This window comes from Aphelocoma coerulescens, chromosome 20 (assembly GCF_041296385.1).
Source record: "Aphelocoma coerulescens isolate FSJ_1873_10779 chromosome 20, UR_Acoe_1.0, whole genome shotgun sequence".
In the NCBI taxonomy this organism is placed as follows: domain Eukaryota; kingdom Metazoa; phylum Chordata; class Aves; order Passeriformes; family Corvidae; genus Aphelocoma; species Aphelocoma coerulescens.
Genome location: NC_091033.1, coordinates 6,619,986 through 6,634,043, shown reverse-complemented (window position 1 = coordinate 6,634,043; position 14,058 = coordinate 6,619,986). Strand labels below are relative to the sequence as shown.

The following is a 14,058-nucleotide window of genomic DNA, read 5'->3' as shown; positions in this document are numbered from 1 at the left end:
GCTCTGTGAAGCAGCACAGGCTGCAATGGAACGTGTGAACACAATTGTATAATAACCACAGAACATTCTGAGTTGGAAGGGACCCACCAGGATCATTGAGTCCAACTCCTGGCCCTGCACAGGGCACCCCCAGAATCCCACCCTGTGCCTGAGAGCGTTGTTCAAATGCTTCTTGAACTCAGACAGGATCATTGCTGTGACCACTGCCCACGGGAGCCTGTTCCAGTGCCTGACCACCCTCTGGGTGAAAATCCTTTTTCTGATCTCCAGCCTAACCCTCCCCTGACACAACTTCAGGCCATTCCTCGCACCCCGTCACTGGTCATGACAGTGAAGAGATCGGAGCTGCCCCTCGTGAGGAAACTGTAAGCAGCGATGAGGTCTCCCCCTCAGCCTCCTCTTCTCCAGGCTGAACAGTGCGGCTCATTACAAGAATAAACACAGAAATCTTTTCACGAAACAAGAACACGGCCAAGGCCGCCTCCCAGAGCCGCCCGCGGAAGCGCCGCCCGTGCCGCGCGCAGGCGCAGCGCCCCCCGCGCATGCGCAGCACCCGCCCCGCTCCGCTCCGCGCGGGGCTGCCCGGACCCGCCTGACGGAGCCGCCGCTCCCCGCGCCCCCGGTCCCGCCGCCGGAGCAGCAGCGCACCGGGGCCGGGAGCACTCCCGGGGACAGCCGGGCGGCCGCGTGGAGCCTGCGGGGCGTCCCCCGGCTCCCGGGCGGCCTCTCCCTCCCTCCCTCCTCAGGGCGGCCCCGGGATGGCGGCGTGAGGCGGCGGCACGGCGCGGTGAGTACGGGCCGGGGAGCGGCGGGGGCCCAGCCGGCGGGCTGGTGGAGCGGGGGGGACCCTGCGAGCTTCGGGGGTCCGGGGGGAAAAGGGGGGGGAAGGTTTCCCCGCTGCGGGGGAGCCGCGCGCTCGCAGCCCTGCGTGCGCCGGGATGGAAAAGGCTTCAGCCGACCGTGAGCTCGGCGAGGTCGGTGCCGGCATGGAAATAACAGCACTGTGTGTGCTCTCCCCTCCTCTCCTTCTGCTCTCGCTCACGAACCTCTCGTAGCTCTCTTCAGCGCCTTCTGAAAGGAAACCCGGGCCCGTTTCTCCCCAGGGCCCGTTTCTCCCCAGGGCCCGTTTCTCCCCCAGCACAACGCTCTGAGACAAGCTTTTGTCCAGGCAGCTGGACTGGGATGGGCCGCGTGGGTCCCGTCCAACCCGGGATATTCTGTGATAGTCTGTGAATACAGTGCTCTGCAGTGCTGTTGTGCCCAGCCAGGCACCCTCCCCGAGCCCCCATACATGCTTTGAGCCAGCTACAAAGTGAGTTCACATGCTGTTCTGTCATACGAACATTGCTCATGATATCCCAAACACGCAAGTGCAAGAGGAGAGGAAAAACAAGCTCTTAAATGCAGCCCACAACATGCTGAACTCTCCCATACTTCCCTGGTACTGAAACATTTCAATGGACCTTGCGAGTACTGTTCTAGTACAGTAACCTTTGTCTTTCCAAACTATAGGTCATAACTCCTCGTAGCTGCCCAAACAGCATTTTTGCCTCTCTTAACCTGAGATGCAGAAAACATCTTTATCAGGCTGTATTTGAACCTCTGAAGCCCGGTGAAGGCACAAAAGGTAGAGAAGAGGTCCAAATTAAAACTTCTTTTCTCAGGGAACTTGGAATGGGCCTGCAAGTTGTGATCTTTGGCACTTAAAGGCAGAAGGTGGGAATCAGGACCTCTGAACATGAATTAATTAGTACAAATGAAATCAGTAATACTTCAGGTGACAATTGTGACTACTGACATCTCTTCCCACCACAGAGCTGGCTGACTTAAGCTTCTGCTCCTCTGACTCCTGATGATTTCCAGGCCCATTCCAAGTTCTCTGAAAAAAACCAGTTAGTTTCAGTTTGGATCTCTCCTCTGCCTTCCTGCTCACAGGTGGAGGAGGATTCACCCTGGTGCTGTGAGGGCATTGCAGTCCAGATGGAGTGGGCACTGCCTCTGGAGAAAAGCTAATCCACTCCCCATCAGTAATGAAGCTCAGAGAGCAACTCTGGAAGTGGTGAAAAGAGTGGCTCAACAGAGAGCCTCCACTTTTCACCAGGTGAGTTGCTTTGGCTTGTGTCTACCTTGAGAAATCAGAACACTAACCCCGAGGCTTGGTTAGTCAAGGATTTGTTGCTCTTTTTGGAAACTGCTGTGATTACACTGCACCATTTCTGAGTCTACATCAAGTGTCCAAGGCATGATCCAAGACTAGGATAAGATCTTTGCCAAAAACTGTAGACTCACTCTTTCCAGCTGAGTCATACCAGCAGATAAAGCCTTTAAAAAAATTGAAATAATAGTGGCAGGGCTAAAAAAAAACCCTGGAGAAGTTAACCCCTGCTGCAAATAGGTCTTAAACTTTGAGCAGTTACGGTTCTTGGGTTTACGGCAGAGGGTTGGCATCTGAGAATCTGGTCTGCTGTTGCTTTTCTTAGCTGAACTCTTCCAACTTGTCACTTGATAGTTCTTCACCTCTCTTTTTGTCCCAGTGTTTGGATGTTGTGTCTTTTTCAGCAGCTGTTTTGGATGCTGTGTGATATTTGAGTTGGTTTTGAACACAGGCCGGCAGTGTGAGGCACTGCCCACACACATCAGTTAATAGTTGTGACAGGGTTTTTGATTCAAACAATTTTAAGCAAACAGGTCAGCATTGTAGGTAAGAAACAAATCCCTGAGGCTTATTCTTCAGTTTATGTGCCCTGGATAACTGGAGAGACTTTAATCTAACCAGCGTGGCTTTACATCATAAGCAGAGACTTCAGCTTTTGGGAAAGGGGGAGAATGGCACCAGCACACCCCAGTAAAAAGGTTACTCAGTGTTTTATTGCAGACCTGTCAGCCTGGGAGACTCTTTCTGTAGCATCTGCTGGGGGAGTTCTGTGTGGACAGCACTGGCTTAAAGGCTGCCTTAGCAAGGTCTGAACAAGCTTACCCTTGGAGTGCTTAGGGAAAGCTGGCTGAATATTCTCCCCTTCCAGGGTAAATGACTTAAAGAATTCAAACATTCTTGAGAAAGGTACAGACTTGGTATTGGCGTACTGATGTGTCAAACCAATGGTGTAGGAACACCTCTGGCTGTGTTAATTGCTGAGTTAGTTTGTAGAATATGAAGGAACAGCTTCCTTGAAGGAACAGCTCCTCAGATGGATTTATTCCAAAAGGTGACTGATCCACTGCAAAGCAGTGCACTGTGCTACTCACTCTAGACCTGTCATAATTGAAGTTTTGGCTCCTGCCTGGAAAAGGTGTGCTGCTGTCTTCACACTGGAATTCCAAAATCCTCCCCACAAACATACATCAGTAGGACCTGAATATTTTTGGGAGGGAAGATGACAGCAGGAAGGGCTGGGAATGCAATGGAAGCCAACTAATAAGCATGTGGAAAAGTATTGGTGCTTGCTTACTAAGGAGGTGTGCAGGGAACCTCCCCTGGCTGTTCCTCTGCCTGCATGAACTGGCAGGAGGAGGCTGTGGCAGCACGTGGAGATCAGAGCCATCTGCTGCTGAGGGATCTGAAGTGAGTTCAAGTGGCTCCACGAGCTGTGGAGGGGCAAAAGGAGGCAGTGGAAAGGAGCCATCAGGTAAACATAAGTGGCCACCAAATCAGATGACATGAGGAGCAGCACAGGTGACATGAGGAGCAGGTCTGAGGATAGCAGGACACTGGGGTGGCAGAGGCAAGAGGTGAGTCAGGCAGGGGAGAACAAGAGCAACTGGTTAAGGGAAAGCAGGATGCAATTGTGAAACCAGTCCTGTTGGGTGACAGGTAGTTATTTGCTCTGGAACATGGTAATCTTTGGCTTGCATTGTGAGGAGGGGACAAAGACAACGAGGTAGGAATCTTTAATTTGCACGTTTCACCTTGCTTGAGAAATCAGGCAAAACTGAATACTGTTGTGGCTTCCAGTAAGGATCTGCCTGTCCTGGGCATGAAGGAGAATGTTCCTTGCTCTCTAAAGAGTTGATAGCAGGAGGTCCTGTTTCTCTTTGATCAATAGAGTGGAAAGAAAACTCAGTCTCATTGCCAGCTGTACAAAGAATCTCTAGTGAAGAGCACGTATCTTACTAGTGGAAAGTCCCTCAAGGGAGATAGAGCTGTAGCAGCCTTCAGTAGTAGGTACTTGATCTAGGACCAGCTGTGGGATACAGCAGAGGGTCCTTAGCCTTTAACTGGTGGGTGGTGAAGTGGCACGTGAAATTACAAGCCAACTGACTACAAAGAGCAACTGTGTGAATGTCTGCATTTATCAGAAATCCAAGAGGTTTGCAGGTTGAAGGGCATTGGCATTGAAACTTCATAGGAAAAATAACTACTATTAGATGGTTCTTTATTCTGCAGAGTGGTTGCATTGATTGCTGCAAGCAACTGGCTCTTGCAGGAAATACTAATATTTAAAAATGGCTAACTTGTTCTGAGATGGCTTTGTGTTTGGAGGAAGTGCTCAAGTAAAGCTTAGATGCTTAAAATCTACTCAGTGTTTAGAGTGTTATTGTTAAGAGCATTGTAGGAGTGAGGAGTTCAGACCATGAAGTACAAAGTGTAGCTACAACACAAATTATAATTATTTTCTAACTGTAGTCAGTTGTGAAGTTTGGGCTAAAGGCTCAATAGTGATACATGACCCTATTAAAGCTGAGAGATTTGTGACATTAGTTCTGAAAAATTCTAGTGCTTTGTTTCAGCCTTGTGCTACTTAACAGACACATTCTTTACCCATTTCCTTGCTCTAGAGACAGAAAACCCAAAGCAAAGTAGGCACTTAAAACTAAAGTTTCAAGAACAGGTGACACAAATTGCCCCAGAAGTCAAGCTGATGCAACATAGGGCTGGATCTAGCAAAAACGTGAGGTGATGTTTAGGCAGTGATTTTTAATACTCAGTGTTTGGAGCACTTGTGAGAAAAAAATTACAGGAAACTTCAAGAAAGGAACATTTCAGGAGGATTAAGGCAGCTGCAGATCATCAATTCAGTACAATTTTGCTGCATTCAATGCAATCTGAACTAAAAAGTTGGATGATGGGGTTTAATTACTTTCCTGTTCAAATATTTGTTGTTAGATCTTTTTTTCTCTATTCTTCCCCTTGGAAAAAAGTTCTTCAATACTTCTGTGGTATTGTTTACTCCAGAAACGTCTGAGCAATTCTCAAAGGCAAGCAGACAGCATGTTTTGTTATGAAATGAGTAATAGCTAATTCCAGTTTATAGATGCGGGAAGAGGCTTGGGACTAGACTTGCCCTTTAAGATGCAAGTGAGTGACCTGCCTAAAACAGGACTAACACTGGGAGCTTCAGTCCTGTGACTTGGCTTTATCTGTATTTCAGCATAAAATAACTTTTTCCTTACTCTTTGGCTACTGAGCTGCAGCTTAGTTTTACTAAGTGAACTCCAGCTGCCTTCTCTGCTGGAGAACACTCCCTTGCAGGAGCTTCAGCACAGTGTACTTTCCCCAAATAATGTTTGTGCTGGTGGAGATGTTGGCCTGCATTTTCTTGTTAACATTAAAGTAAAATAGATCGTGCTGCTCAGGATAGCAGCATTTCCTGCAGCTGACAGCAGAGCCCATTGGTACCTGTGAGACAAGTCTGACCTCAGTGTTCTTTTGGAAGAGAACCTCGTGTGGTTTTCTCTTGGCTTTTCCCTGCAATCCCTCATTCTCTCTCCCTTTGCCAGGAAATCCCTTCTCCTGCCAACAGGAGCCAGTGGAATGTGCTGTTTGTTTACATTCTCACTCCTTCATCCTACTAACCTTCCCACCCCCCAGTTGTAATCCTAACAGGCTCGCCTGAGCCCTTCATCCTTTTCTGAGGGAGCACTGCTCCATTGAGTAATTGCAGATACAAGGATTGCTGCAAGGAGCTGTTCCCACCAGATTCTTCTTAGTGGGGGTGAGGCTTTTATTGTTTTTAAAGCTATTTGAAATTCTTGAAGGTGTTTGTAGTGCTTCAAAGGAAAAAACAAAAGCACACAGTGTCATTGAGGTGGTTGCTAAAGGTAGAAGCAGGTTTTCTGGACTTGTAGTGTGCTACCATCCCTGCTTAGGAAAGCCCTTAAAGCTCAGTTTCCAGAGGGTTTTATAATAATCCAAGTGAGGAAATCCTGTGTTTACAGCACTTATGGAAATTGCCATTTTGAGCCTGTCCCCCACTTTGATCTATTCACATACTTTGTCTTATCTGACTTTAGCTGTTTGGCAAGGATTATAAATCCTTAAGCAGAGACTGTCCTCCCCTTTGTTTTGCAGCCTGGACACTGCCAGGGCTTTCCTGGGTAGCTTGATGTGTGGCTGGTCTAGTACTGTCCTGCTGGAAGACTTTATTGTTTGTGTGCAGAACAATTCCTTACAGTAGTGCTTCCTTAACACTTCTCTGTAGCACCAAATAATTATTGCCCTTCAATTGCATTTCTTTATATCATCACTCAAGCCTTTGAATTGTCTCAGATCAATGTGTGTAGGGAAGGCTGTGGCAGCTCGTTTTCCTTTCCATTTTCCCCCCCTCCCTTTCTGTTCCTGTATTATGCTAAAAGGGTCTCACTTGTTAGCCTGGATAAAGGCCTGAGGAACGGAGCACACAGGATACACTTCTACACCAGCATTAGCTGATCGTGTCCCCAGCTGAGTGGTTCAGAAAGCAAGAAGCTTTCCACCAGCTCCAATACACACCAGAATTTAGTACTGGCAGTTCAACCATCAGCATAGGATGCTTGGGAGTAAATGAAGCTTTAGAAGAATGTCAGTTGATTTTTTCCCTGCATTTCTCTGACAGTTTGACATTTTCCCCTCCCTGCAGAGCTGCCTGCCCTCGGGAAGAGTTGCTGGAACCTGTTCTGGAGCACATCTGACTTCTACTGCCACAAGGCCCCAGCCAGCCAGCCACAATGTACTGCCTTCAGTGGTTGCTACCTGTCCTGCTCATACCCAAGCCCCTCAACCCAGCACTGTGGTTCAGTCACTCAATGTTCATGGGATTCTACCTGCTCAGTTTTCTCCTGGAACGGAAACCTTGCACAATTTGTGCCTTGGTCTTCCTGGCAGCTCTATTCCTCATCTGCTACAGCTGCTGGGGGAACTGCTTCTTGTATCACTGCACAGGCTCCCAGTTGCCGGAATCAGCTCATGATCCCAACATAGTGGGCACCTAGAGAATCGTAATCTTCCAGTCTGCTGAGGGCTCTTTTTTTGCTTTTAAAAAGGGGGTGGGGCTGGGGAGGAGGGGGGTGTTGGGTATGGGACTGGAGTAAGGACAGCCTGTTTCCTGTAACTGCGTGGACTAGAGTGGCAAATTCTTCCCACTCTGCCTTGTGAAATTCGACTCGTTTACTGTGTGAACTCTGGCAGCACCACCTGCTTTTTTAAAAGCAGAAGTCTTTTTTTTTTTTCCTTTCCCGTATCACCGGGAACAGACACCAGCCCTCAACTGAGAACTGCAGGAAGCCTGAGCCACTGGCCCCTGCCCAGCTGAGAGTGCTGCAGCTGTGTGTCACTTGTCTGCATTAGGCCATGGTGGTCTAACTCAGGGCTCTTGGCCCACTGGTCCTGTTTGAATAGCTACAAGATTTTCTCAGTCTCTGTGGGGAGCCAGCCTTCCCACCTTGCTGATCAAGGGCAAGTGCAACAGCTCACAAATGGACTTGGCCAAAAGCTGCTGGAGCCAGAGGCAGTTGAGTCATCTCCTCCTGCTCAGCCTGCCAAAGAGATGTGTGCACTGCTGAAGTGCTTTCTGAACTCCGAATGCTCCGAGATCCCAGCCTGAAAGCCTCAGTTATGCTGCTGCTTTTATAAAGCCTCACAGGAGACTGTCTCTTCCCCTCCTCCTCCATGTCCTGGGTTTACCAAGGTGTTGACAGTTGGGATAAAGAATTGGCATGCTGCAAGACACAGGGTTTTGGAAGCCAGTGTGAACTTCACCCTACAAAACTCATGCTAGCCTGAGAGGCTGGGTGTAGGCAGGGCAGGAGAGGATCCTGAGGTGGAGGCATGGCTTGAAGCAGTAAATGCTTCAGCCATTTTCAGAGATAATGGTTTTGGGCCCGAGGTGACAGAAGGTGCTCTGGTGCTACTGACTAGAGAAGGGCAGAGGCTGGAAAAATGCCTGGTTGTCTCCAGCTTCCCTGGCAGGAGGATGTCAAGAATCCAAGGTGGAGGTGGGTCAGGCCTACAGCCTGGGGCAGAGGTTGGTTTGTGAGAAGCCTTAGAGGTTGACATAAAACACTTATCTCTAAACTTTGAGGGTTTCCCTCCCCTTTGCCATCTGTTTGTCTTTCCTTCAGTCTCCTGGTGGATGGCAGCAGAAGTGGCTGTTGCTGTCCTGAGGCAGTTCAAGCTATGAGGTTGTGAAACTTCCAGAGTATTGTTTGTTCATTGCACAGCTGTTCAAAATGTTTAATAAAGCTTTATAAACTTTGGTCTATGGCCTCCTGCCCAGCATGATGCATTGGCTGCTCATTGTGGATGCCTTAGCCCAGCAATCACGTGTCTCTGCATTGTTCTCTTCCTAGCACAACAACCCCAAACAGTCTCCAGCAAGAGGCAGAGCCTGTTTGCCCTGTAGCTCGCAGTACTGACTCCTCTTGACTGTTTTAACCCGACCAGACGGGGAGCCAGACTGGCAATTCCTAAACAGCCTCCTCTCACAACCAGAAGCACCTCCTGTGTCGTGTGTTATCTCTCTGCACTTAGGTGACAGATTCCCCTTTTTCTGCTTACGAAATTAAACCCCCGAGCTGTGTCCTGGAAGCCACTAATCCCCAGCGCCAACAGGAAAAGTGTCTGCTGGGTGCCCAAGTGGTGTAAGCCCATCCCACGACACCTCGTCACCCCAACCTGTCCCTCTGCTCAGGGCAGCCCAGCTGCCAGCCCATGCCCCTGTGTAGAACAGGGAGAGACAGACTATGGGATCCAACAGCACCCAGGAGCACCTGAGAGTGTTAAAGGGTGTGGGAGCTCTGCTGCTGGGGCTGAAACAGGCTTGGCTTTGTCCCGTGCTCTCAAGACCAGGTCCAAGTTGGAAAAAGTTCAAGGTCTATTAGTGTTTACACGATTTAAAAAAAAAAAAGTATGTGCCACATCAAAAATAGATGTGACAGCTCTGTCACCTGTCAGGCTGAGGGAAATCCCAGTAGCTGTCACATCAACTCGGGCATAAATAACAAATGGAAAGGAGAGGGGAGGGCACTCATTGCAAGCCGTGGTACGGCTGTGCTCTGAGCTACTTTTAAGTTTCAATATATTTAAGCTAATGCACTCTGTTCTGTCAAGAGTACACTTTTGTTGCTCACTAGCCAAGTTGCACTTTACAGCAATTTAAATAAATGCTAGCCACAAAGCCAGACAACCCTTTGGATGAGAGCGAGCCCTGGCTTTGTACGTGGGGTTCAAGACAAGGCACAGCTGCAGGCTCTTTTCTTTCTGTGAGACCCAGCTCGAGAAGAGCACTTCAAAAGAGGGAGGCTGCAGGACAGCTTTCAGTGGGGTAAGAAACCTCCCAGCCCTAATGCAGAGAAGGAGCACTCTTTGATATGCACGCAGCCCTCCCCAGCACACTCTCTTACCTTCTTTAGGGCCCTGAGATACCATCTTCATTTTAAAGATAGAAAATTAAAGCAACTTTGTCATGGTCAGACAGAAAGCCTCAGGCAGAATGAGGAACCCAACCAAGTCTCACATCCCATGCTAATGCCTGGTTCGTCCTTCTCCATAAAGAGACCGTGAAAAACCAGCCTGTGACTGCAGAACAGGTCGAACCCGATGGCTTCTGAAGAGCAGCATCAGAGCTTCCCTGTTTGTGCACCACAGATGGGGCTGAGCCTGGACAGACAGGGCTGGAGTGCTCAGCCAGGCGTTTGCCAGCTACATGGAAAAACACTCACATGAGATGTTTTGCCCTTCTCTGCCAGAACAACAGTGGGGTGGCTCTGTCCCTTGGGATCCTGGGGGCACCATGGGGTCTCTGTGTGGGGACCGCATGGGTGAGCAGCTACACCAGTGACTAAAAGCAGTGGGAAATAGAACACAACCACTGTGCTGTGCCAGGCCCCACTGAGCCTGGACGCTGCCTGCAATTGTCACTTGACACTTCGGCACTGAGTGAGTCTCATCACCTTGCTGAATTACAGTGTCCATCTGCCTGATGCTCCCTAGATACAGGGAGCTGGAGCCTTAAGCTGTTCCTTTGTCTTTCCGTATGAGGGAGAGATAATTTTCTTTTCTAGGTCACGTAACAGATCAGTGACACAGCAGGGTCAATAAAGGAAAAAAAACCAAAACAAAACCCAGCTCAGGCTCCAATCCTTCGAGATGCAGCTTGGCTCGGGCAGTCCTTGGACTCCTCAGTGCAGCCTTAGGGTGCAGAGGCTTTTCATACTCCTCCTCAAGCCTTCTCAGGGAGAGGAAGCATCCCCAGGATGAGCAGCTGGAATACCACAAGGCTTGCCATGATATGGATTTTTGAACCTTAGATCTGCCTGACATTCATGATAGTGCAGATCTTAGGATCTGATACTTGGGAGTTTAGCTCCCCAGTACTGCTTGGGGTGCAGGTGGGAATCAGCCTGCTCTCCCAGCATCTGCCTTTCATCCAGGGATCTTGGGTGATCTGTGCCTCCTGCCTGGATTGTCTTCCTGCTCACCTTGATACAAGCCCACAACGTGCCCTTTATGAACAGCAGCAGCCAGAGGAAAGAGGTTGATCCCATGGAGGAGCCATTTGGGCTGGAAGCACCCACCAGTGGGCTCAGGGAGGCAGCCAAGTCCAGAGGCACAGTCCCACTGACAAGAGCACCAGCCTTGTCCCCTCGTGCTGTCCAGCCAAATCTCCTGAGCCAGGGAAACCACAAACATGGCTCAGGGTCACAGGTAGCCCTGCCCTGCAGCATTTCTCTGGCATCAGGTGGTTTCCCAGCCGTGGGAGGTAAGCTACAGTCAGTTAAGGACTTTAGCCCTCCCCTACAGACCCTGGAGATTAACCCTTGGCAAGAGGGTTTTGCTACTCTGCCAGCAAAGGCAAATCCTCTGATAGTAGGGCAAGGGAGAGCAGCTCAGGTGCCACCCACACCTGCTGCTGGAGGGGATGACATCCAAGTGACAGCAAGCTGTGTCCTCTAAGTCAATGCATGCTGGCAGCCTCCTGTCCACCCCTTGTTACCAGTGAGTAACAGGCACTGTGGGAGCTCTGGTGGCACTGTCAGCAAAACCTGAGAGCCTGACACAGGGGCACAGTCCTGCTGTGAGCCAACCCTTTAACAAACAGCACCCTGCTCCTGCCCCAGGAGACCTTCTGCTGCGTTTTGGCTGTGGGAGAGACCCCAGACCCTCAGCACAACTCAGGATTTGCAGTTCAGGGCTGATCCTGCGTACTCAAAAGCATTTATCCTGTGGGAGCCAGGGCTCCATGTTCTTGGGGAGCGCTACCACTGAGCTTTGGGTAAATGAAGGGGATGCTCAAGTCAAACAACAACTCATCCTCCCCAGCTTAGAGCCCACTGCCAGCACAAACTGCCCCTGCCTCCTCATTAGAGCTGTTCAGGGGCAGCCACAGCCTCACCCTAATACCCTCTTAAGATGCCTCAGCTGCCCTGAGGCTGAGGACAGGACAGGGAGAGGAGGAAGCAAACAGTGCCATAGGCAGGGCTTGGAAGTACTGAATCCAGTGCCCTCACCACCTGTACACAAACCACCTCAGTGCCCCCTGCACTGCCCCAGAGCTCAGGCTGGACAGCAGTAGCCTGGCCTGTCCCAGCACCCATCTCCTCCTCCATTTGCCCCCCCCATGGCCATCCCATTCTCAAACAGCAACGCCAAAGGTGCAGATCCAAAGGCTGGAGGAGCCACGGCCTCAGCTTCCCTCCTGGGGTGACCTTGCCAGCCCACCCCTAGCCCACACATTGCACGTGGGCCAAAGGACCTGCACACAAGAGATAATCCCTCAATCGCTTAATTGTTTTAAAGACAAACAAAGCATAAAGCATTAAATTTTTAAGGTGATAAGACTGAGCCACTTACCAGTCTGAGGAGAAGGGAGCAGCCAGACTGGGGCTGTGGGGCACTAAAGCCACCCCAGACAGTGGTGATGATGGCAGTGCTGAATAAACAGTAGCAGCGTTCTCTCTGCATTTAGAAAGCCTCCTACCCCCAGCACTGTGCTATGTATCAATTACTTAATCAGTGATTGAGGGATCCCAATCAGCACCCACTAATTACCTAAACAGAGCAGGCCTGTTTCTTGGAGTTGCTGATAAAGCAGAGTCTGCTAAAGGGAGGCTGCCCCTGTCTTGTCCCCCCAATCCAGCCTGGGTGGCTTCAGTCAGGGACACCGTGCCTTGGATTTTGGCAGCACGAACACCACCCCTGCCCTGGGCTTGCTTTGGGCCATGCAATGGCTGAGTCCTGCTCTGCCAGCGTGTCTTAGGCTGGGGGCACATGGAACACCCCTCAGGGCATGACTCCAATGACCATGTCACTTGCTTTTCCTCCAGGACTGCTGGAGATGCTGGACGTGGCCCTGATCCTGTGCTGAGCCACGAGCCTGTGTGGGGAATGGCTCCAGCAGCACAGAAGCGGCACCAGATCCCAGAAGCATTTTCCAGAAAAAGTGTCTGAAGCACCAGGAGCTTCACATGGGTACTGCACATGCTCCAGGTAGCATCAGCTCCTCTAACAGGGATGCTAAAGAGCTAACATGTCCTCTCATACACAAGCTACACTTTTGTTTTGTGAGGTCTGTTTGTATTTAATAATCAAATAGCAAAGTATTTACATCAACGTTAGAGTTTCAAAGCATCTCCAACCCCCCCACCGCCCACAAAGCTGAACCTTTCCAGGTTTTTTTCCAAAGTTTTATTATTATCCAAAAAAAAAAAAAAAAAAAGAAGCTAAATATTTTACTTAGACACCGAAAAAGGCAGGTAAGGGGAGATGGGGAGAGACACAGATCCACATGTTCTCTGCATAGTCAGTTGGAGATCTTACAAAAGACTGTGTAAAAAAATTATAACAGCAGAGGAGAATGACTTGTAGGGTTTTAGGGAGCCCAGGAAGCCAAGGAGCATCCTTAGGCAGGGGCTCCCCTCTGGAGTTTATTGGCTTAAAAAGTAAATTGGCAGACAGAGAATGATGATGGAGGGGAGGCTCTGGATTCCCAGGGCCTCCAGGTCACGCTGGCTGTGGTGGCGAGTCCGGCGACACGGGTCCCACCACGAGCACTGCACAGAAACACGGATGGACACACGGACATGTGGACACACAGCCCTGTGCAGGAGGGCTTCTCTGGGATTGCCTTACTGCCTTCTGCCGTGAAGGGTCCCCAGCACATCTCCTTCACCAGATCTTGCTGAAAGCCTTGGGGAATTAAGCCAACCCAGGGTGCTCCCTGCACCTGCTGCCTTCCAGAAAGAGCCAGAGGCTGCACTTGCCAGGTGAATCCCTTCCTGTCCTGCTGCACCCAAGACCCTGCACGTGCAACAGACAACCAAAAGCCAACCTTAACACATGTGCTTGCCTTCTCTCTCCCCAGCTTCCAGACCAAATCTGGCTTCCACATGTTACAGTTGTAAAAGGTTTCTCCCAGGGACAGAGATTTTTTTATAATTCAGGCAGAGCTATGGCATAAGCCACCCCTTGGAACAGCTACCAAGGGACAGGGCATTTGTGGCAGCTGCCCATCCCAAAAGGCTGCAAACATGGGAAGATCCAGAACATTGAGGTTTGGGGCGTCCCTGCCCAAATGCAGAAATGCCAACACAGCAAACCTGCTAGGAAGGGAGGGGGGGAGAAAAGGCTCCAACTCCCAAAATGATTTTAAAAAAAATTCATTGAACCAGCTGCTGCTCTTCAAACCAGCAGGATTTCTCCATACTGCTGAGGAGCCTGTCCAAACTGATTTTAAATGTTTTACTCATTAGAAAAGGAGCCACCAAACAACCAACCATGTACTTGGTTCATAAATAAGTGGCTTGGTCAAACCACTACACCGGGGAGCTGTGGGAGTGAGTGAGAGGCAGTGGCTTGCCTGGGTC

The 14,058-nt window shown here is 50.0% G+C and overlaps 1 protein-coding gene across 2 annotated transcripts; it reads left to right on the top strand.

Annotated features, from left to right (window-relative positions):
• The first annotated feature begins 543 nt into the window (after window positions 1-543).
• On the top strand, window positions 544-8,454 carry BLCAP (BLCAP apoptosis inducing factor). Of its 2 annotated transcripts, XM_069034227.1 has the most exons (3): window positions 544-787; window positions 1,936-2,101; window positions 6,837-8,454. In XM_069034227.1, exon 3 carries the CDS (start codon window positions 6,925-6,927, stop codon window positions 7,186-7,188), a length of 264 nt encoding a protein of 87 aa, XP_068890328.1. In that variant the 5' UTR covers window positions 544-787; window positions 1,936-2,101; window positions 6,837-6,924; the 3' UTR covers window positions 7,189-8,454. The 2 variants fall into 2 exon arrangements, with proteins under 2 accessions (XP_068890328.1, XP_068890327.1); XM_069034226.1 differs by lacking the exon at window positions 1,936-2,101.
• Window positions 8,455-14,058: the final 5,604 nt, after the last annotated feature.

Coding starts and splice junctions, on each gene's coding strand:
- BLCAP (XM_069034226.1), top strand. CDS start 6,925: ATGTACTGCCTTCAGTGGTTGCTACCTGTCCTGCTCATACCCAAGCCC.